The sequence below is a fragment of the Monopterus albus genome, unplaced genomic scaffold (assembly GCF_001952655.1).
Source record: "Monopterus albus unplaced genomic scaffold, M_albus_1.0 scaffold34.1, whole genome shotgun sequence".
In the NCBI taxonomy this organism is placed as follows: domain Eukaryota; kingdom Metazoa; phylum Chordata; class Actinopteri; order Synbranchiformes; family Synbranchidae; genus Monopterus; species Monopterus albus.
In genome coordinates, this window is record NW_018127914.1 from 200,972 (window position 1) to 225,376 (window position 24,405).

General features: G+C 41.3%; 2 protein-coding genes across 3 annotated transcripts in view; one reads left to right on the forward strand and one right to left on the reverse strand.

Annotated features, from left to right (window-relative positions):
• Positions 1-24,405, forward strand: part of dtnbp1b (dystrobrevin binding protein 1b) — a 555,482-nt gene that overhangs the window by 198,899 nt on the left and 332,178 nt on the right. The window lies entirely within an intron of this gene.
• znf704 (zinc finger protein 704) overlaps positions 9,722-24,405 on the reverse strand; it is a 40,931-nt gene continuing 26,247 nt past the window's right edge. For both annotated transcript variants that reach the window (XM_020597554.1, XM_020597553.1), the window contains exons 3-9: positions 17,894-17,997; positions 16,234-16,511; positions 14,241-14,341; positions 13,564-13,852; positions 12,614-12,748; positions 12,410-12,501; positions 9,722-11,773 (exon numbers count right to left, since the gene is read on the reverse strand). In XM_020597554.1, coding sequence (XP_020453210.1) covers positions 11,659-11,773; positions 12,410-12,501; positions 12,614-12,748; positions 13,564-13,852; positions 14,241-14,341; positions 16,234-16,511; positions 17,894-17,997 — 1,114 coding nt within the window. In that variant the 3' untranslated portion in view covers positions 9,722-11,658. The remainder of the gene's footprint in view (positions 11,774-12,409; positions 12,502-12,613; positions 12,749-13,563; positions 13,853-14,240; positions 14,342-16,233; positions 16,512-17,893; positions 17,998-24,405) is intronic.

Genomic DNA, 24,405 nt, shown 5'->3' on the forward strand with positions numbered 1-24,405 from the left:
TAAATGTTCCCCTTCTTTTACCAGCAACATTCTAACCTCTTCTGTCTACAGTGGGTTTATCTGAGTTTTTTTTTTTTTTTGCTGAAAACAGTTGCTTGCTGCTTCTGGAAACAAAGGCAATCGAGACAGTGAGCATGAAGATGATAAACTGCTCCAGAGATGGCAGAAACCTCAGACTGGGGTGATACTGTGCAAAAGTCTGAGGCCAACATTAGATTGGTTGTTTTATAAATGTTATGATGAATATATATTTATTTATTTATCAGAATAGTACTAGAAAATATAGGAAATATGTACACAGTATTAAAAACACAGAAATGCCATGAAAAAAAATCAGCAAACAAACTGGATACTCGAGATGTGGTGTTCAAGGTGTTCTAAAGAAATATGAAGAATCCAGAGAGGTCAAAGACAAAAACAGGAGCAGAAGAGAACTGTCAAAATCTGATGAGAAGTTTCTCAGAGTTTCTTCTTTGAGAGAGCAGAGGAAATCCAGCGAGGACCTGGCTGGGCAGCTTCAACTGGATGCCAAGTTGATCCTTCCACAGTCCGAAGAAGCCCGATTGGGAACGGCCTTTGTGGAAGCGCAGCCAAGAAGCCACTTTTTCAGAAGGGGGAAAACTGAGATATGCAAAAGCTCCCAAAGACTGGAATGAGGATCAATGGAAAAGTGTCTTATGGAGCGATGAATCAAAGATTGAAATGTTCAGTCTTCGGCAGTATGTGAGAAGACGAGTTTCGCAGCCCTAAATGACATATGGTGGAGGGTCTGTCATGGTTTCAGGACTTCAAGACCATCTCCCCAAAAAGAATTCAAGCTGTGTTCAGTGCAAAGGGAGGTGACACTAAATACTGACTTTGGACTGTAGAAGCCAATTCGTTCTGAATTTTTTCAATACTGTGTACATATTTCCTGTATTTTCTGGTTCTCTCTTAATAAAGAGAGTGAGAAATAAATATATATTATCATTACAACCTAAGACTTCTGCACAGTGCTGTAGCAGAAAACTAGTATAGAGCCAGAAACTAAACTAACTCATCTGTCATATTTTTTTCACTTTTATCTTTTAACACGACATTTGATGACAGCTGTGAATCCTTCTTTGAACTCAGCAGAGATAAAAAAAAAAAAGACAGCAGCTGACAAACAGCTGCCAAAAAACCTTTATTCAGTTATAACCAGATGCCTCCAGAGTCACACAGATGACTCTGGAGACCATCTAAACTGTACACCAAGCTGAACAACAACAGCACCAGAATGCAATTTGTCAGTAAACACCATTTAAAACAAGAACAATGGCAGCGTCTACACACAGAGATCAGATACAAAATAAAAAATAAACTAGTACAGGAGTTAACAGTCAATGTGCATCAATTCTTCTCCTTGGAGAACAACCATCATATATTCATAGAATTCATTTGATAATATTGTGGAAAAGAATATAACAAAACATCATTGGTGCAATAGAGTATACTATTTGTAAAGCAAATACATATTGCAAGAGCTTTGTGTGGTGTGTTGTATTAATAATTAGGAAACGTATATATAGACTCAGTGTGTGACCCTGACAACGCTTTGTGTGTGTATAGGCTATTTAACGCAGTAGGCCCTCTTTTAAATGTGCCAAGAGAGAACACTCAGTTCAAACACAGCTCGGTGTTGTGTGTGAGCTCGAAAAGCGAAGGACCTTCAAAAAATGTCCCAAATGACTTCCCATCTGCACATACAGTGAGCATGGATGTACTTTGATGTACTTTTTAAAGGAATACTTTAAAAGTTTGGGAACTAGTTCTCATTTGCTTAGTGTTTGTTTTGTTTTGCTGAGTTATGTTTAGTCACGTCTGTATATATTAAATATGAAGCTGTACACACAGGAGAGTGGTATCAAGCTTCTCAACTAATTCTCAGTAAGAAAAATAGTCCAGTTTAGAGGTGCTTGTAAAAGGATTTCTCTACTTTGAGCAGAGCCAGGTCAGCTGTTTCCCTCTGTTATGCTAAGCTTCAACAAGCTAACCGGCCTTTATGCTATGCTAAGCTAAGCTGAGTTAAGCTAACCAGCTGCTGGCTGTAGCTTCACAGTCAATATACATACGTATATGGGAGTGGTATCAATGTTCTCATTGAACTCCTTGCAAGAAAGCTAATAAGCAGATTTCCTACAATATAAAACTAATTCATTTAAAGTTTTAACTCTTTGTAAGGGGAAGGGAGTCATTTGTGACGTCCCCTACAAAACGAGAATCTCCAGATTCTCCTGTTGCAACCAAAGACAGCTCTCCTTGTCTTGAGTTTTCAAATGTAAAAAGCTGCAAGCTATTGCTTGTATGAAACTGATTCATATGAGCCTCTGCTTTCAACCTGTGCCCCCACAGTGAAGGAAAGCCATCATTTTTTAAATAGACAGAAACAATCCTTATTAACTGAGGTCACGAGCCTGTGTACATGTGCTGCTTCTCATCACCCTCATCAATTATTCAATGACTTGGACAGGTATGCACACATAAACAGCTCCCTGCACTCCACTAGGATGCCAAACATCTTCTGTGGACTTGACTGTCTGATCTCTTAATGACCCCTGCGCTTCAAACTTAAGGCTCAAAAGCCCCAAAGGAGCTGCCAGACAAGTTTCACAGCATGTGTCTACGGCCTTGAACCACCGTATCGCGTACAGTAAACAAAAACCATATGTTGTGTGGTCTAGTGTTTCTGAAATATACCTTACATTTCATTTTGGTCATCTGATGGAGGTCGAGTGTTTATGCTAATGAAACACACAGACAGGGTGAGGGTTTATTTATGCTACGTTAATGTACTAGTTGATAATGAATGAGGTATGCCAGCTTGCACATTGGAACGTGTGTGTTTATGGCTGCAGAAATGGCTTGATCAGGCTTTGTAGGGAGTAAAAGTGCACACACACACACGCCCACGGTGAGTTTTTGTGCTCACACAAACAGACAAACAGGAGGAGGTGTAAATGCTATACAGAGCAGATGGAACATACCTCGGGCGGTCATTCAAAACACACACTTCGTCATCATCTCACACTGCACACACTGTACACAAACACACACACATTTGATGCTAACAACTCCCTGTGGAAGCTGCACATTTGGACCAGTGGCCTGGCGAGACGCGAGCAGCTTCCACCAGCGAGTCCCTCACATCGTCACAGGATGAGATGTGGAGCCACAGGGACATATGTTCAGCAGCATTTATAGCTAATGCCTCTGTGTGTGTGGGGGGGAGGGGTGTGCGTGAAAGAATTACTGCCCAGAAGGTCTCTCTGAAAAATCAAACACAGGTGACAAGCGTTTACAGCCGGGATGTTTAGATGCTCCTAACATATTCTGCTTGATAAATAATGCAGACTGGTGTCAATGCTGCAGTTGTTTGAAAGGTGGACTGGAACAGGGGAGAGGCTCACCAACACCTCCTGAAATGGTCTGACCTGATGTCACACATCAGCTATACCCCATCTTCAAGATTTTAAACGCCGTCTCATTCATCCTGCAGCCATGAGACGCTAGGCTCATGAAAAGGTAAAGTTCCTCCTCATGACCCAGAAGAAGCATACCTGGGAGAGTCATGCTGGAGCTCATCCCGTAAACCGGCTCTCTGACTTATTTTCTCCACATATACAAAGAAGAAGAAGAGGCTTTGGGAGACAGGTGTTCCTATTAGAACTGACAGCATTCTGAGATATCTGAGCACTCTGGTGTTGTAAATTATTCTTCAGCCTTTAGCAGAATGAAATACTCTCCTGCAGGGTTGTTATTTCTGGATCAGAATTGTGAAGTAAATGATGCTGATTGGAGGAGACTGGTTTTAGGGGATCACACCAGTGCAAAATGTCAAACTATTCCTTTATCTTTCCTCAGTAGGTTTTGACATCAAGCTGGGAGATTAACCAGCCCTGCTCAAGAAATAACACCCTGTGCACCTCCGCCCACCAACCATCGTTCTCGTTTACGTCAGACAAGATGAACATTTTACAAATCCGACTGTAACCAAATGCACTGTCCGTGAACAGCTCTGGAGAAGGACAATGTGTTGCATCTAAGGTTTGGTTTACAGTCTGGAAACACATATCAAACATTTACATTTATAGGTTTCAAAATGATATAAAACGCAACACCCTGTGCCGACCACCTCAGGGTGCAGAGCAGCCGCTACCAAGGAACGCTGTTTAAAATGCTGTTTTGTTTTTTTAATGATCACTGTAGTGGCGTTGTGGGTACCTCTTGAGCCAATTACAGGGAATGAGCAACAACACCGTTACAGAAACATAGGGCATGCACATGGTGCACATTTACTTATCTTTACCACAGGGTTACACAATTTAAAGCTCCCTGCGTGTGTCCAGTTGGGCTATCTGAGGGTCAGGGATGCAGGCGGAGGAGGAACAACTGAGAGTTCATACCTCAGACTTCTTCATAAGTCCTGCTGGCACAACCCTCCACTGTAGATCAATCATCCACAAGCATCCTGCCAGACTCTCCTAGGACTCACTGGAAGTACACACTCAACGAGGATGGAGGGAGCTTCACTCACACTGTGACAAATTAGTCTGTGCCAGCAGGGAGGTACTTTCAAACTGCTTGTATAGGTTTAAAAACATTTCTTTTCTATACCAATGTTACATTTTGAAAACTGCAATGCAGTGTGCAATTTGACTAAAATAAAAGGAGGCAATGCTGGCTGCTCCCAACCCGTCATGGACGCCACAGCACAAACAGAGCACGTGTTTATAAAGTCATGTAATCCATGATTTCCTTATTTGCATGCACATGCAGTATTAAAAATACAATTAGACCAGAGCATATAGTATATATATGTATATATACCATTTGAAAAAAAGAGTGTAAAAATCCAGTGCGACAGTCATTGAGTTCTTGAGGTCCATGTGATTGTAATTAGAGAAAACAGCCAATGAGATGATTCCATTTGAAGAGAGGGCTGGTCGCCGCTCTCCATGTTGCATATTCAAGTTAAAACCGAAGGAGCTGTGGCACAGATACCCTGGATTAATGAGTCAAACACTTTCTTTAATGTTTAGAGAATTCATATTCAAATTCAATAATAGAAGAGGCTGATGAGTGTTTTGCTTTCCTTCATCTGCCGGTTAAAACACATTAATATTCACCGTCGTTCACACAGAAAGCAGCTGATGCCGTTCATGTGTGGAAATCACTTAGCAGCTCCGCACTAAACATGGATCATCTCACTGACTGTTTCACATGCTGTTTGCTGAAAGTGGCTTCCTTGATTTCCCAAACATTTCTAGATTGCGCCACAACAGTGATTCTTCACAACGACGTACATTTAATCTACAAGCCCTTGTACAAAAAGAGAAGAATCATGTTTGGGAAAACAGAGAGAAGAAAAAAAAATCAGACAAATAAAAAAAAACACATTGAAACACAGTATATCGAGTTTGGATCAAAAAATAGTTTACAGCAAATAGTAGAAAAGTTACTCTTAGAGTCTTGCAACATCTTTTTCAAACCCATGAAAAAAAGGGGGGGGCTTTGGACGCAACTCACTGAACATTTTTATAATCACAGATCTTTGAATTCTAGGAACAGAAAGTAGAACTCAGACTGGCCAGCACCAGAGACATTCCTTCATCGTTGCTGTGTCCCTGCATATCACAGCAATACACCTCCACACAGCTTCTACACATAATGTGGCAACTGTTGAGGTCCATTCTTGAAACTCTACGTTCATCAAGGCACATTCAGGACTCCTATGTTTCTCCAAAGATAATGAGGGTGAAGCAGCTTCTGGAAACGCAGACCAAGGTCCTCGCATCGTTAAAAGTTTGAGGGGAATACCCAGAATTGGCCCTGGAGTGTTTGCAGAAGCCGTTTCATCCTTTGTTCAACCCTCATCCTCCTTCACATTCCTGAATGAATGAATGAAGGAGGGCCTCTCTTTATTTATTTATTTTTTAAATAGTCAGCACAGCCCCATCCTGGCACTGGCAGCAGATAGGATCAGAGACATACATGTACCTGTCTGGTTGCCATACAGTTAGTGGGATCTGGACACTTTACAGACACACTGCTACTCAGTCTATATATAGGGTCATGCAAGGCAGTGCTATGACTATCCAGGTGTACTCAACTGTGCACAGTCAATTTCTGTAATTTTACGTACAATTTAAAATAAATGTAATTACATTTCTAGTCGCATGACTTCTGACCCCACAGAGCGCTGCCTGCTGTCAGCCTGTTCTATAGAACACAGGAGGGTCTGTGCGAAGGAGCAGCAGGCCAGCGAGGCAGATAACAACCCTGTGGGCATCTGCTTACACATTTTATCACCTGCTTCAAGTGGGTGGCCACCTAAACTGCAGTCATAGAACTGAGGGTGGTGACTAAAGGCGCTACCCTTCATTTTGACTTCTAGAGCAAACAGTGCAAACAAAAATAAAAATAAATCGGAATTTTGAGAGTATTAAAATCAGGGATACACATCGATATACTGATAGACACGGATACTGTAGCTTAGATATACTGTAGTGCAGCTTAATCTGTATATATTGTAGCATATATTGTCCTCTACTTGAATAAGGTATAATAAGTGTCAGCCCCTCATCACAAACAAGTTTTGTCATGTATGAAATACTGATCTCAGCAAAGACTGGGTATATAAACCAGGAATGCTTATAAAACTGCCAACAGATGAACCGCTGTTAAAGCTCAGTAGCTACACTGGACAACCATGCATGGGCATAATGTATGTGTGTGAGGACATGTACATCAAGGGACCCTCATAACTCACAAGAGCTGATTTTTACACCATTCATATGCAGAATAATGCTATCTTGTTAAGCTTATTCAGGTTGTAAATCAAGGCTGAATGCTCAGCCCTTTAACAGGCGGCAGCAGAGGGATAAACAAACCAGAGAACAAAAGGCAGAGCAGCCACTGCAGCTCTGTTTGGGGTGGGGGGGGGTGAGTCCTCATAAGTATTCATATCACTCTCACCAGAGGAACAGGACCGCCTATTGTGGCTTTTGATGCCAGTTTTAATTCTGCTGTGCAAACACATCTATAACAGCAGCCTGATTCTAAACTCGTGTTTAGCTACTTGCTCCTGCAGATTTGGGGGCTGAGAGCTCAGTTCGGGTCTAATATCAAGTAGTTAGATTATTAAATCAGGAAGATGATACTAAATGGCACCATTAGGAGGTCAGTTTGGGAGTATAATAACAAGTCTTTTCCCAAAACTATCCAATTTTCCTACCGTCTGTACGTGTTCACCTGCTGGTGAAGTATTTAAAATTCTAGACCTCCGAGACTCTGTAATGTCAGTGACAATGGCCGTTTCTCAATTTTGCAAAACAACTTGGATATTTGTTGGCAACAAAATCTCAACTGAAGGCCCACTTACTCCTTATGGAGCTTTTTACTGTATCACATGGGCTTTATCAGGAGTGGGAAGTTACTGAGTCCATTTTCTGAGGTGCTGTATTTAAGCACGGTTTTGAGTATTTCTGATTTATTCTACTTTATACCTCTGCTCCACTACATTTGTTAGCTTTAGTTACTTGGTAGAGTCAGATTAGTAATACAACATGTTATCAACAAATAAATATATCTTACAGGCAGCATATAAAGTGGGTAACATTAGCTCCACATTTCCCATCTGCAACATTACTGATGCTTACATATTAATTCTAATGCCAAAATATGATTATTGTGAAATGGGCCATTCTGGATTAGGTAATTTTAGTATTTATTTTGCTAATACTTTCACAGACTGAGTTTGCTTAGTTGCTGTGAAATTAAACAATCACTGACAGTTTGAAAATCTACAGTTTGGTGATAAATGAAAAGCTCAGTCTACTGATGAAGACTGTGATGCAGTCCAAAACTCCAAGACAAGTAAATCTATGGCTCCTCGGTTGTTTTCCCTCAACCAATGTTTACAAATTTCAAGAATGAGTTTTTGTTGCTTCTCAAATTTTAAAAGCACTTCCATGCTCGCTCTGAAGGATTTGCACTTAATACAGTAATTTTATATTCTTTGAAAGCCTGATCACACAAAGTGAGGAGACAGTACAAGTCACCATAATGAAAGAAACTGATGAAGAAGCAGGAGAGAGGACAGAGGATTTGGGGCAACCCCGTCACTGAGTCGTGTCGGGACACTTGTAGACTTGAGACAGGGTGTTTTTTTATTTTCATGTTCTACAGCATATGACATTGCGTACAAAATGGAGTTAGTATGATCATGGGAGAACCAGCGCTGCATGAGTTATATAGCACCTCCACCGCCCCACCCCCCTGCCAAGGCTATAGCACCAGACAGACCTGGGCTGAGTGTCTGAAAGCACCTTCATGCTGAGGTCCTCTTTGTGCCACTGGCAGTGAACGGGACAAAGATGCTCTCAGCACGATGACGCAGGCCAGGCCACAGTCCATGAACAAATCCCAGAATTCCTCAATGACAGATGAGGAGATGGACGGCATTGAGAACTATAACAGCAAATATCCTTTGAGGTAATCCTTTGGATTCACCCTAAATAAGGGTGTGAAATTAGCTTATTTTGACCAAATCTTACTATCAGCCTTTCGATCCACACAACACTGACCTAGAATTAAAATTAAAAATTAGCTGCCGGGACACGCTGCCACTTCCAAAATCCAGTCTTTCCAGCATCTTTAAATGATCTTAACATCTGTAGGAACTTGTTCAGGGACAAAACCTGACAGGATCTGATTGGCTGTCAGATTTTGAGGAGGAGGAGATGGTTCAAACACAAACATGAAACACCACAGCGGGAGCAGCAGTGGGAAAAGCATGGACATACAACATTAGCCACATCCAGCCACTGAAGTCTGGACCCACAAAAACAAATTCAACAAGTGCTGGTTTGCCAGGAGCCCCACGGTGGCCTTGACCTGCACACGCCCCGATGGGGGCACACCACAGGCCATGTGATAAAGGTGTGTAACTCCTTTGGAGAAGCAAGACTGGAGTTCAGAGGAGAGGATACAGCACCATGCTTCAGTGGCAAAACTTTGCCTGGGGCTCCCTCACATTCATACATACAAATGCATGTGATCACACGCATGGGTGCAAACACACCAAGATGTCAGTCACACTAATTGCAAGTGGGGCTGTATGACAGTGGGAGAGGAGAACTAGAAATAAGATAAAGGTTTTAATAAACTGTGGGTTTCAACGGCTAAGCAGCGCCGGCAGTGGGGAGCGGGATGTGAAGGAGCCGCAGGCGTGTGGCTCACACTCAGCGAAGAGAGCAAGGCAAGTGTGGCTTGTGGTGAAAATCGCGCCTGGGCTTCCTCCTACAGTTACAAAAGCCACAAACATTTCCTTCAGCAGAACATGAAAACAAAATTCATAAACACTATGTATATATATATATATAACCATATATATGAAAAATAAAAACAGCCAAATCAACATCTTTTTTTCCTTTGAATTTAAATTGTTTTTCTGTATGTATATATAGATTTGTCTTTTCTTAAACAGTAATAAGTTCACAGAATACAATGGTGAATCCATTTTGAGATCATCTAAATATTTCTCACTGGAACATCAAAATAATGGCATAGGAGAAGCACAATGATTTTGTAAAGACCGACTTTAAGGCTATTCAAAACAACAGAAGCCCGACAGGTTGAACAATATGTAATAATTGAACTATTACTTCCTCACTAAGTCTGGTTCAAGGTGGCAGTGGAAGTACTGAATATTAAAATTGGCGAGCATGTGAGTGTATTAGCTGGTGTCAGTTTTGAATAATTCAGCTGTAAAATGATCCTCTGTGTGTGCGTGCGTGTGTATGAGACAAACATGCCAGTAAAGATTTCAGCACACACTCAAACAAATGACACATTAATTTCACCACTTCACTCAAAAATAATGGTGACTTCTCGATCATAAGGACTCGTATGAAAAAACTCAAGCAAAAGTTTAGCTTACATGATACAAAATTAAAGGAAGGTGCAGTGCACGTTAAACAACAAAAAAGTGACCGAATGAAGTGCTAATAATGTTTTCCACCCTTTTCCAAAACAAATAAAGTGGGAGTAGCCACGTGTGGGTGGTCAAGCATCTGCTTTCTTTGCTGCTACTTCATTTTATATGCAGTTACATTAGAAACGTAGAGGGCTGGTGGAAGATATTCAAAGACAACTCTCTCAAAGTAACCATAGGTTTTAACAAATATAACAAGTGTCCTGTTACACACATACAGTGCAAGTGCCTCAATTTTGGTTTTCAACCCTCCCCCTTTGGTTAACAAATTGTCAGGATGTGCCTCTGTGGCACATGTAAACACAAAATTATTCTGTCCCTCTGGGAAGGTGTAAAAGTTGGCTGAGGAGGAGGGCAATCTCTCTCTCTGTATGTGGTGAAAGATGTTGATCCAGTCATGGCCTCATACACACTGCTGGCATCACGCCTCCAGTGCTCTCAGGAAGGGCTTTTAACACACTTTCTTTAGCAAATGGTCGGTAAACAGTCTTGGTTTTACCAAAAAAAGTAAAACCCAAAAACAAACCTACATCAACAACAGTAAACATGGCACTTTAACAAGAACCAAAAACATAAGGAACAAGATAAAGGAGGTTTTGGTTGCAAAGTCGTCATGTGTCATGAAAGAGAGAGGTTGCTGAGCTAGTGCTGTTTACAGTAAAAACCCCAAGTTTAGCTGCTGGTTTTTGCTTTCTTCAGAATCACATCCCTGATAAAACAAACAAAAAAAAAGGAACTGACTGGATAAAAAAGTGACATAAAAAATAGTCCCCGTCTTGCTCGTGTGGGAATATTTGTGTGTGTGAATGCTGTTGTGGTTATATGTGATAAATCTCTGGCATGGTCCATTGGCTTTCCCTGACTGTAAATTCTATCTTTTTTGCATTTATCATTCACCTTGTATGTTTCTCTTCCTCCTTTTCTTTCTCTGTGTCAGCCTGCCCTTTCTGGCTCTGCAGTACATTCTCTCGGGACTGTCAGGTGTGAAGAGCAGGTGAGAGACCGGGCTCGGCTGTGATGTCGGCGATTAAATAATGATCTTATAAAGTCCAGAAATAAAACAAGAGATGAACAAGTAGAAGGAAAAACAAAAAGAGCAGGCTTTAAACACCATGCTTTTCAAAGCAATCTTAACAGAGTTCAGCAAAGAGGTCTGTTCTTCGTTTGATAAAAAAAGTGGTGAGGATTTCTTTTTTTCCTTTTGACAAAACAGATAGAAAAGCTTTAGTCTGGACACCTTCCTTGACTAGACTTTCCATTTAAAAACCAGAGCTTTACAAAACATATGTAGAAAGATGCAACACTGAACATAAAAAAAACGGCAGAAATCTTTAGATCTATTTTTTCTTTACACTGTTTAGCTGCACCGGGATTTCCCCAAAACTGGGAATGATGGGAATGGCTAGGAAGGACTGGGAATCCTGGACGGTAATGTAAAAGCGGGATTCCGCCGTCCTTTGGTGGATTCCACAGCTGGAATGGTTCAGTGGAGCCAAGGGGACGAGAAAGGGGGCGGAGACGGAGCTTGATGGACAGTTCTGAAAGAAAACCAAAAGCATGCAAAATGATGCCTCTCCCCCCTTTCTCTGGCAAAAGACAGCAGTGCCTGCTGGTGTGGCATGCCATCGCATTGGCGGGGGTACTCAGTCCGTGAATCTCTGGCAGGCCTTTTTCCAGCGGCAGGCTGTGCACCACATGTCACGGTTCTCCATCCCGTACACCTTACGGCACTTCTTCCCCTCGCCTCGCACCTTCCGGCTGAGAAAATAAGAAAAACAGGAGATGTTTGAAACCAAGACGGGTTTATATGTGACTGAGTGAGGAGTCTGGTGCTGAAGTGATGCTAAAGCCTTTAAGTGTTAGGTTTGTGGTAATCAGCCGGTGTCTGTAGCCTTACATTTAAATATGAAAGTGGGATCAAACGGCTCACCTAACTCGCCACCAGAGATTGACTAAATGTATTTCTGAAATGTTGAAATATTCCATTAAGCACTGCCACATATTTTACTGCTCACTGCAGCTAAAAACCATCAGTATAGAATGAAGCACCAGTTTTCATTAGCATCGCTCTGCCTTGTTCACTTCAGCTCTGATTAAGTCCTACACGATCACTTATGTCGTGGTGCAGTAAATAACAGACGTAACACAACTCATGCAATCTAAAGCAGCTGGGTTACATACTGAAGTGAATTAAGCAAATCAGAGGCTGAAGCTAATCACAGCTTCCTTCTATTTAAGAGTCATTAGGCTGATCTTATTTTCATCTTTTACCACATGAGGCGCTTTTCACTTGTTGAGGTCTAATCTTAAGCAGGGAATGGTATTATATACTTTGGCATTAATATGAGCTTCTATTTCATCTGGTCTTTAATTAAAGCTAACGAGGTCTACTACCTGAGGGCAGTGGTGGCTCTGGGAGGGGATGAGAGGACAGCGATGGTCTGGGAGCGCTGTTCACCAAATCCCTGGCTCTTACTGGGAGACAGCTGCAGAGAGCAGACAAATTTGTGGTGATTAAAAATCCAAAAGAACAATACCTGTATAACTGCTGAGGCTGAGAATAAATGTTTGGTCGTGCGTATGTTGAAGCTTCCTCACTGTGTTCCCAGTGAAAGTGACGGGTGGCGACTGCCAGGAGATGCTGAAGCTGGAGCTGTTCGTAGGAGTGAAGCTGGTGGAAGCTGAGCTGGCTGAGTTGCTGCTGCTAGATGGGATGGACACTGGAGCCGTGGCCTGAAGGCAAAGGTCAAAGGTCAAAGGTCAAAGGGGTATTACGGCCCCTACACAAACGCTACAAAGTATGCAGAACAAACTTGATTTCTGCTATTGCTCAAAACATGTTTTAATTCACAAAGCCCTCACTCCTAAGTTCTGTTGTGCCTCTTCATGAGTTTTTAATTACTGCTTAGCTTGCTCTGCCTCACTTTTAAATGGTAGCACTTTGAACTTAACTTTTTTTCTTTTGATGAAAAACAAAATGTATTATTTTTTTAGTGAGCTTGAAAAGAAAAACTGGAGTTCTGTGCAACACTATCTAGGTTTGTGTAAAGAAAAGACAATTCTTTTCAGTTCTTAATCTGAACATAGTAAAAACAATCCCCTAAAACTCATCATCCAGTTTTGTAGACACAAGTCTGGAGATAAGCACCGTGCTGCAGGTAAAACATGTAGCCCAAACCACTGGAGATCTCACATCAATGCCCAGCTCATAGATTAATGACTGAAATGTTGCTTAAAAGTGATGGACTGTTCCATTATTCCACCTATATTTATTTGTTGCAGTCTGTTGCCGTGTGTCAGTAACTGTTAGCAGAGCTGCTAACGGGAATGAAAGACCACAAGTCACTGTGACGTGTGATTGACATAATAAGGACACCAAGTGTAGTGTGTGAGACAATATGTGTGTAGTTAAGTGTGTTGTGGTGTTGATCCAGAGAGTGCATCAATCTTTTTTTATCTTCATGTTGAGTTTGAGCATATGTGTTGTATATTGGTCTTAATGGGTGTACATGTGCACACACTTCCCTCTGCTTCCAGCACGTGCTCACCTGGTAGGCGTGGTCCGTGTGGATGAGGTAGAGAGCACTGGGTGCAGAGCGGCTCAGCTGGGTGGTGCCGCCAACCAGAGGCTCCTTGCTGTCAGAGGACTGCGGGGGTCTGTGGGAGTCTGACGGCTGGCTGGCAGAGGGGAGAAGAGAGGGGGGAGGGGGAGAGAGGACAGAGGGCGACATGGGGGACAGGCTGCTGAGGCCGTCAGCCACCGAGTCCGTGTTGAGCTTGATCTCTGTGTAGTAGAAATCCTCCTCGCCGTCACTCCAGTCTGAGTCACAGTTACGCCTGGAAATGGAAACGGAGGATCCGGCCAGTGAGACGTGATGGGCAGAGAAAAGACTGAAGGAAACACACCTATGTCACAAGTGTGAAGCCAATCGTGATCACATGCGACCCCAGCCCTCCTTCAACATTAATGTTACCCCTCAATCTGCACAACACTGTCATCTGCAGTGTGTCAGTGTAGCACAGAGAGGCCTCAGTAATAATGTGTGAGCCATCCAATATCATTGTTCTCCACCTCGTTCATTTTCCTTTCACCTGCCCCCACTCCCATCACGCCCAGAGGAGGAAGTGTTGCAGTAGCGATAATCCATCAACCAATAACCTGTTGTTTTGAATGGATGCTAGTTAACCTACATGGTGTGTCTATATACGTGTGCCGGTGTCTTACCCTAGGTGGATGGTGCGGATGTGTCTCTGGATGCCAGCAGCAGTACTCAGCACTTTGCCACAGTTCTTCCACAGGCACTTGAACATCACCTTCATGGAGTTCTGCAGGAAACACACAACAGACAGCAGCTGGAGTCAGAAAACACAGGAGCTCACAGATGTTTCCTTGTTGATGGACAAAAAGAGCATTTGGAAAGAAGAACATTTGTTTTTAAGTCAGGACCTTTTATACAGTCTAACATCAGTGTTTGGTCGACGCTCGCACACTGACTCTAAAACAGCACTCCTTCATAATTTATCACATATTCAGATGTGACCTTTCTTATCTGTCACCATCGTGACTGACACTACAAAAGTGTGAAGACAAAATTCCCGAACTGTTCATTCAACTTATCTCTGTGTTACAGCTGGGAAAATACATGTGGTCTATCTCTGCAGGGTGGGCCGACTATCCAAATGTACATCATAAAATCTCTTCAGGTGACTGCACAATGTATGACAGACACAAGGATTAATGCTTTTTCTCTCATTTAGCAGTGACCTCTTGGCAAGGAGGGAAATAAATGAATTTCCTACACACTACATAGGTAGCATCAGATGCAGTACTGAGCACTAGTACATCTTTGTTTTGCTGTAATTTGTATTTTGTTAATTAGGCATCACTGTTTATTTTATGGTGTCAATCTTTATTTAGAATAAAAATACAATTACATGAATCAATTTACTATAAATGTATGTTTAAGTCAATTGTCTTTTAATAAATAAACCATTACTTGAATATGTACGGTGGAGTGTGGTGGATTTATGTGGCTGACCTTCTACTGACAAATGATGTTTGTTAGCCAATGCTGTCAAACTTAATCACTTAAGAATTTATTCAACATCATGTTGATATTTTTCCTGCATACTGACAATGCACTGAAACAACTTCCCACATCATCTCTGTTAGAGTTTGAATGGACCTGCAGCTTTACATTATGTTTTCTATGAAGCCTTTCAGAACACACTTTCAACTAAAAGCTGAGCAAGGTCAAATAACAGTTAGTTTTGCTCTGGTTGTGAGCAGGTGATTCTCCTGGATCTTTTATCCAGTGCGACATGTCAATCGATGGCAGCTCCACACTGTAATAAAAAAATACTGCTGTGAGTATTTCTAAGGCCTCACGAGTGCATGATTTGTTATTTCCTAGAAACTGTGAGGACCAGAGAAAATTCCTTTTAACAGTAAATCTTTATTACTCCCCAGGCTTTATCCATAATGAGCTGGCTAAATCTGAAAATGCGTCGCTCACTTTGGCATTCCATCCACGCTGAGCCGTTATTCCCACTGCATTTTCTATATCCAAAAATAAATAATTTCAAAAACTGACAACACCAGGCCCAAGATTCAGTGTCAACACAAAGACAGAGCTTTCAGAAAGCTTTCTGTTCAGTCACAGTCAGGCAGGGAAGCTAAAAAGACAACTTTCTAGCTGCTAACGCTCTCCGTGATCACTCATTTTAAATATCAGTGGTACTTTTACTGACTTAGAGCAGTAATTGATGATAACCAAGTGAGTAGGTCATGTATAAACAGCCATCAAATAATCAATCAGTTCCTGCTTGGTCAGTTCAGAAGAACTACTGTAAATCTAAAGCATGGGTCTATTCTTATACTGGAACACGATGTAAGTGATCTTTGAGAGTTGTAAGGGTTAAACCAGAGTCCAGCTGAGATGCAGGTGGTATTTCTTCCACTTCATAACACATGACTGTCATAAACCACTGTGATGTTTACTGACACGAAATGTAGCCGTTTTGTTGCTACTTTGTGTTTCAGTGTTGACATTTTCAAATGTTCATGAATTGTAGTAATAATTTATCCATACCTGTATAAGACTATTCCTTTCAGTAGCAGACATGCATTCAACTCACCAAGGTTTGCTTTCAGTGTACAGAGCCTAACTTAGTTTTCTTTGAACCTTTTCAACTCAGATGCGGTCTGCAGTTTTCACCTTGCGCTTGCGGGGGATGGGCTCATCAAAGAGCAGGCTGCTGCCGTCCTGTTCGTCCAGGCTGGGGTCATCGGGCCCTGCGGGGCCGGGCCCCACACCGCCTACACTGGGCACACGGAAAGGCTTGAAGCTGTCGGCAGAGAGTGGAGGGGAAGGTGTGGAAGGATTGGACTGGTCACTGGGGGCAGACCAGCTCCAGTAGCCCCCTGAAGAGCTGTTGCTAGATGGGGTGAACAGTCCCGCTGACCCATTGTCCTTCCATGAACCACTTAGAGACTCTGAGAAGATGAACAGAGAAGGCATGGACAAAGCATGAAAGTAATAAATCCAACTTCTTCAGTCATATTAGAAAATGCTACAACCACAGCAAAATGTGTGGGTGTTCCTCTGTCAGCAATGAGAGATCAAGACACTCCGTTTTGTTCAGACAGCTTTATTTGTGCTTCCCACAAAAGAGCCTCCCAGCACTACTGTTGACTGTCACAAAAAAGAAGGTTTTTCTCTTCCTGTTGTGACACTTCCACAGTCTTGTTTGTTAGACCAAAGAAATGTTTCTTTTGAATACGTCTTAAAAAAGGTGTTTTACTTTGTGAAGATGGAAGCCGGTGGAAACTCTGGGTAGAGTATGTGTGTGTATGAGAGAGAGTGTGTGTGTATTTGTGAGTAACTGAGGGAGTGAGTCCAAGAGCTGGTTAAGAGCTGGTTTAGTGAGGCTGCTTCTCAGAGGGATGTCCCTCCTCTTAGACGCTACTGTCTTCTGCACAGTGTTTCACAGAAAAGAGGAAGTGGTGCACCAACAATAAGAAAACTACTCGTGTGGGTTTGGTTTGATGGGACAGAAAAGAAAATATAATCAAATAAAGGTTAATGATGTTATGTTTTAAAGATAAGAAAAGGCCTTTTGATAACATTTAGCACTAATTCCCTCAAAATAGATAATATACAAGAACTTGAAACTCTAGTGTGCAGTATGCAGGAGAGCCTACTGTACTGATGTAAATGCACATTGTATGATCTCCAAAACTGGAACATTTCTATGACAACATTAAGATAAAGCTGTGCAGGTGGTATGTGCATGATGTAAATTTAACATCTGACTGCATGCATTAAGATAAAGCTGTACAGGTGGATGATGTAAATTTAACATCTGACTGCATGTGTCTGTGCGATAACACGTGCATGGTGGTTAGAGGGCCGGCTGCATGTCTGCTCAGTTAAATGTGCAGCTGGATGGTTGCATGTTCTAAGTGGCTGAATGTCAATGTATTTAGGAGGAACTCTGGATTTCTGCCACCGTGTCATTTGGCAGAGATTCAGAATCATTGTGTTTGTCTCTGGATTTGCAGAACTGACTGATGAGAATTCTAAAGCACAGCAGGTGGCAGTGATTTTGTAAAACTAAGCTTCCACATGCATTCACAAGATAAAAGCCATGAGGAAAGAAAAGTCAGAACACAAATCACTGACTTAAGCTGAGCTGAGCCTTTGTTTCTAATTTTAATAAAATCTCTGATTTATTTGAGACAGAAAAGAGGAAATGACACATCAAAGCCAAATATTTGTCAAAAACAGTGAAGATGAAAATATACTGTATTTGTCAAAATCCATGCTGTCAGAGGAATCCCCACTTAATCAGTCATTTAGTAGTTGAGATGCTCACCGCTGACTTTAACAGGTGGACTCCTCACCAGTGGGCTAGTGGAGAGACTCGTCAGTACCATGGCAGCCGTCACTTTGTCCATGTCCACTTCCTCCTCTGACCGTCTGTGAAAAAAGAACGGACAAGACGAAAACGTTACTGAGCATCTTCTGCTCCCACTGAAAAAGAAATTCAACTATCACAGTGAGTGTGTCCTCTTTATTTCCTGCTACATAAGCTGCTACTGATCCAATGGCCCAGGCACATTTAGAAAAATCAACAGCCAACAGTAGAAAAGTAACAAAAAATAAGAATCTAAATCTAAAGCAGACTGATGTGGGTCTTCTATTTGATCAATGAAGCATGTACTGTATTATAAACATTAGCTATACGCTGTACAGCATACATGCTAGACAATCCATACCAGACTGTAACCACAACATACAGTATTGCATTTGTCGCTTCTGTTTGACATAGAGAACCTGCACTGTTTTAATCGTGTATTTCTCAGTATGAGGCAAGCCCTGTGATCAAAGAGAGGGCAGAGCTTTATTACTGACAGTATACCTACAGTGCAGCACATACTCCCTATTAACACAACAAGCAGTGCATGTGTGCTTTGCCCCAGAGTAAGTGAGACTTCCATGGTGTGTGGAAGCTAAATGATCAAAGTCGATTCTAATGCAATGATGAAATCTCCTGCTGCCCTGGGAAAAAAATAACATCAGCCATCACCAAGTTTTCACAGCCTCTGAAATTAGACTGCATCTTAATTGCTATACATCCAGCAAAGGCATCGAACTGTCAAAATACGCAGCCCATCTGTTACCTTCCCAGTACCTGTCAAACAACAAATAAAAGGCCACATAGTAGTGACACAGCAGAAAATGGTACAAGTTATGCAAAAACTGTGACATGATGCAAGACTTATTCTCCTCTGCCAGCATAGGTGTGTGTATGTAATACTTATCAACTTTTGTGGTTACACTAGACCCAGTGCATTTGTTTTTCTTATCTGATCACAGCTGAACACATTAAGTAGCAAGCAAAAACACAACTAAAGAATGAGGAAAGAGCTATTTATTTAACCTGTAACAGTAGGCTAATAAAAGGGTAAAAAAAACCATACAAATGATAAAAAATAAAATATAAAAAATATATGAAATCATATAAAATATATGGTTAGTTAGAAATATGATTAGAACCACAAATCAAACAGCAGAACTTTAATAAATAACAGCATTACTGTCTATGATAAGAGCAATTTAGCATGAAAGGCCATATCAGTATTTTTCTGAGTAAATAATACTGTTGCAAAATTAATGTAAGATCTAGGAAAGTTTATTCACTTCACAGGCAAAATAGAAAATGGCTTTTCCATCTGAGAAGTGAAGAGGAGTGCCAGCTAACAGAAACACTCCATTAGCTCATGGCTAATTTATAACCCTTTCCACTATTGAACATGATGTCATTACAATCACCACATAAATCAAGAAAAGAAGCTACGCACGCACACGCACGCGCACGCACGTAGACCCAACTGCCACTTGTACCCATAACCCCCCACCCCATGTTGCGATAAAACCACTTCCTGGTCACCTTGGGAGGCCATCATGTGACTGTAGATATCATCTCCATGGCAACAGCGACAGACAGTAATTACTGGGTGCTTTGTCTACCTTGAACTATGAAAGTGTAAATTCTGAAAAAACACATTAGGAGGATGAATAATTAAGATATGATGTATGACAGAGAGTGAGCGTGAGCGCAGGAAGGGGAATTTCCCAAATCGCATTTGTCATTAGGTAGTTTTATCAAACTTCGTTTCCATCCAAGCACTAGTTATGGCTGTAATTAACCCATGTGTGTGTTAGAGAGAGATATGACAGAGGAGAGGTGGTGGGATGGTTAATGGATGTGTAAGTGAATTCTGATAAATGAGTTTCATATGTGTGTGTCTGTGCGTGTGTGTGTGTGTGTGTGTGTGCACGCGCGCACTGTAGGTGTTACAGTGAGTGCTTGTGTTTTCATATTCTTACTTCACTAACATGCAATACCTCATCTTCCTGTATCTCACCCCTGAGGCTTCGTAACAGGAACATTATTGTGAATGTATATCCCCATCAACAGGAAAGTAGAGAGAAAGTAAAGACATTGCTTAGTAGTGCCAATTAAATGAAATAAAGCCATGTAATTTTATGTTGCTGCTGGCTATTCATAAATGAAAACATCTGTTCATTCAAACATATGATTGTGAATGTTGCCTCTAAATATTTCCAAGGTTTTTTAAACAACCTGAAAAAAGGCCATTCACTCTTTAAAGACTCCCTACACTCAAAAATGGTTTTCCTATTAAGTATGTGCCCTGCACAATGTTGACTGGTGCATGTGCAGGCTTATTACGTGGGGTTTTTACATTCCTCTGCTGACCATAAAAAAAAGATAGTAAATGATTAAGCTATTAGTTAAAACTGATAGTTTTAACTAATAGCTTCCAATGTGTCCAAAGCACACCCACACAGGTGTTTTCACTTACTGTGGCTAATTAGACTTACTCAGGTTGAACTAATAAGGTGTCACCTCTGAACACTACTGAAAAACAATACTGATGTTGAAAATAAAATAGTTAAAGTGAGAAGCAGGGATGAGCTGGGATTCACCCAGCGAGGGCATGAGGATTCAAGGCAAACAGCTCCCTCGTCTGGGATTTTGATGAGTTTGGTGGGAGACATGGCTGTTTGCCAATCTGTCAATAGGGCAGTGCATGTATGTGGGTGTGGCCCGAGCTGAAATGTGTTGCACCTCCCCAGACAGATGTGCCAACACGTTATTTTAGGAATCTCAAGTGAACTCAACAAAACAAAGCGCCTGCAGACTCGAGGCTGGGCAAGCCTGTCTGTGTATCTGAGGCCAAGTTGCTGCCGATGAGGGGGGACAGGCAGTGTCTAGTTTCAAGCAAAACACTGGGTAGGAAGAGGCTCATATTACTGTGGCCATCTTAGTTTGACAGCTATACAGGAACCAATAAAATGTGTTTGGAAAAATAGGTTGCCATTATTTTTAAGGGAGAATTTTTTTTTTTTAATTCCACTTAGTATTGCTAATTTACCTAGATGTTACCTGGCGTACCATCACTTCATTTTATTTTTCTTTATATGCTATATTAGTAGGAATTCACACTTCATTTCCTTCATGAAAAAGAACATTCGAGTGAACTCATTTGCTGTTCCTCCTAGTGAAAAACCAGCCTAATCAAACTACACTCAGTTACACCTGAGATCAACACAGTGGACGGTGACCACGCCTGCCAGAGTAGCCATTGGAGCCAGTAAAAGAGAGAGGGAGTAGTCCACATCTAAACATCCCTAGAAATTCAACACTTTGTCACATATTCACTTCTTCAAATATTCAACCTAAAAATCTAATTTAAAAATGAGAAAGCTACATTGAAGCCAAGGGAATCTTATCAGTCAAATTGCGACAGCTCTTTAACGTTGAGGAGAAAGTTTTCACTGCTTATCATAGTAGAACATTTGGCTGCAGACACACAACTCACCAATGCATCCCTCTCTCCAGAAGTGGCTTGACCCAGTTGGTGTTTCTTATGTAGCCACTGTGTAAAACACCACAAATTTGATGTTTTCTTAACAAACTCGTTCCAAAATCCTTCAAAGTAAATGGGCCAAGGTCAGTCTACACACACACACACACACACACACACACACACACACACACAAACCCTTGGTTGTTTCTATGTCACCCAAATACTATCAATCAGTTGTAATGAGGTGCAGTGGATTACAGGAATTCCCCTGAAACACAGGCCAGGACTGCTGAGCACACCACTCACTCCCATACTCCTTCTGTCCTCTCACTCCTCTTCCTCCCTTCACCCCTGCTGGACTGACTGTAAACTCTCTGCAGGAGTGTGCGCATGTGTGCAGCTGTGTATGTCTGCATGTTTAAATGTGTGCGGGTTAGGGTTTGGCCTCTCTTTGATGCCGAGTGGTGCAGGGAGGTCTACCCGTTTATTACAGCCACCGGACTACGATGCCCATTTCCTCCTCAATAAGTTCCTGTAAATCAAAAAACACCTCCTCAACCATGTGTTTATCTGATCTCTTTGTGTCTTCCTCCTCCCACACACAGAGACAGACACACACACAGATGACATCAAAACCGCAAAAGGAATCTGCATATGACACAGGACCAACATGTATAAAGGGCACAGCTTTTGATTGTCACATGTGAATGAAGGGACAGAGGAATTTTCTTTGATGCGATTGTGTGCATCACTCAGGCTCTAGAGATGTTACAGATAACCATCTTTTGTTGGAAAACACACTTCCCAAAAACAGCGATTCTATAACATCTGAGACGTACACAGGTTCATATTAGATCATTGCACTGCCTATTCAATTTCCTGTGAAGAGTATTATGGCTGCTGCTATACACACAAGGAGTGTATGTGTGAAGTCTAGACCTACACCTAGGGTGCATAAGGATGTACGTGAGGTTTGGACAGGTGCTGGTAGCAGCTGCAGGCTAGTGTTTGCCTTATTGTAAAGCAGACCGCATGGTTCATAGGAAAGAACCATTTTATAGATGCAATCAAAGTTTTACAGCACATGGAGGGGATGTCCAAAATAAATAATCTTGCTTTTGGTGTCATCTGTTGGTTTTAATAAGCAATCTTTATTTGTACACCAAGAACAACAAGCTGACTGGTTGGTGTGTACACTGACAATAAATGCCAGAACATGCATCACTAGCCAGCACTGAGCCTTTATCGGCAGTGCAAGCCTTTTACAACGGCAAATTATTTTTTACACAGCAAAAACAAAAACAAAAACCCAAAACAACTCCTGCACAATGCACACAGTCCTAGGGGATAAGCAAAACCAATACAGGAAAAACAAGTCCTTCTTTTGTAAAACTATGTTTAGCCATGCTAACAGCCAGGTCTGGGACTGAAGTGCTGGTCTGCTGGGTAGTCAGTTGGTCCACTACTTTGGTCTACACTGAAATATCTAGAGAACTATTAAAACAGACTGCCATATACAAGTTTCACAGTGAATTCATGGTCTCCAAATGATATATTATAATAATGACTATGGTGATCCTTTGAATTTTCCACTAGCATCAAGTTTACAGTTTTGTTTCTGATTCAAATACCTCAACAAATATTGGATGGATTGTTAGACATTCACGGTCCCCAGACAAGAAACTGTAAAACATTTTGATGCCTTGATCTTTTATCTAATGCCATCATCAGGCTAAAGTATCTGTTTTTCCAATATTTTGGTTTATGACCAAATACTTACAAAACTAATGACATTCCCATCAGCCACAGTTATACTTTGTGCTTAGCTTTAAACGTGCCTTTCACAAAGCATGCTAGCACAGTTGTAGACTCTGCTTACCACATATCAAATTACTACACACAGATGAAGGAAGACTCATCAAGAGTCCCTTCAAATATATGACCTGTTTTTTGCTTTGCTGTACATATTTAGAACTGGAACTAGTTACTGTTCAATTAAATCATTCTTATGGTTTTAGTACTTTTTTCATCTTATGTAACAGGTTATTTGATTTCCCGTCTGTCAACTTTATAAAATAGTCTATCCAAGTTAAAATGCAGATGTTATGATAGTAGGTTATGATGGTATTAAATCACATATCACCCATATGTACACACACATACAGTGCACACTACTTATTCTGTTTCTGAACTGCACATCTGTTCTGGAAACCACACACAGATGTGCACTTGTGCACATACACATAGGCATATTATCAAAAGGCCAAGTCATCTTCCTAGCCATAACAACTCATGCACTGGTGGGGCAGCCAGCTCCTTGAAATACAAGCCACAGGCATCATTCCCTCGACACAGACTCTGCTTCAGCTCTTAAGGCAGCAGTTCAACCCTCCATGTGATTCACTGCAACTTGAGCTTTACAATGAACTGTAGTACGGCTGCAGAAAAATCCTCTCTCTTTTTCTTAGAACCATCAATATACCCTCATTCAGAGTGAATACACTGTTGATATACCACATCGGAAACATTGAAAAAGAAGATTGCTTTAAATTACAAGATGTAATGGAACACTCAGATTGAAAGGAGGGGTGTTATCTAGACTGAAAACTAAATGATTCCCTGCAGAATCAGTTTTACAGTAATGTAATCAGTGTCATAAAACGTTCGTGTTGCTAAATTTTGAAAAACATTGACAACAGACCTGCCAACCTTGAAGAAAGTCTTGGAGTACGATCTTATGCTATTTTTCTTGTGATTTTACCCCTTTTAATTCACAGGACAAGCCGATACATAAAAACTGCTCTGAAAACACACATCATTTGGTGTTCAAATATTAGCCTGAAGATCCCTGCTGACTGATGTCAATATGAGTATTGCAGGCTGTGAAGAATGTGGGAAGTCTAGAGAAGTGGAGATCTCTCCCAGTAACTTTCTATGAATTTCTGCAGCGCGTGTACAACATTTAGTGTGTATAAAAAAATGGACAACT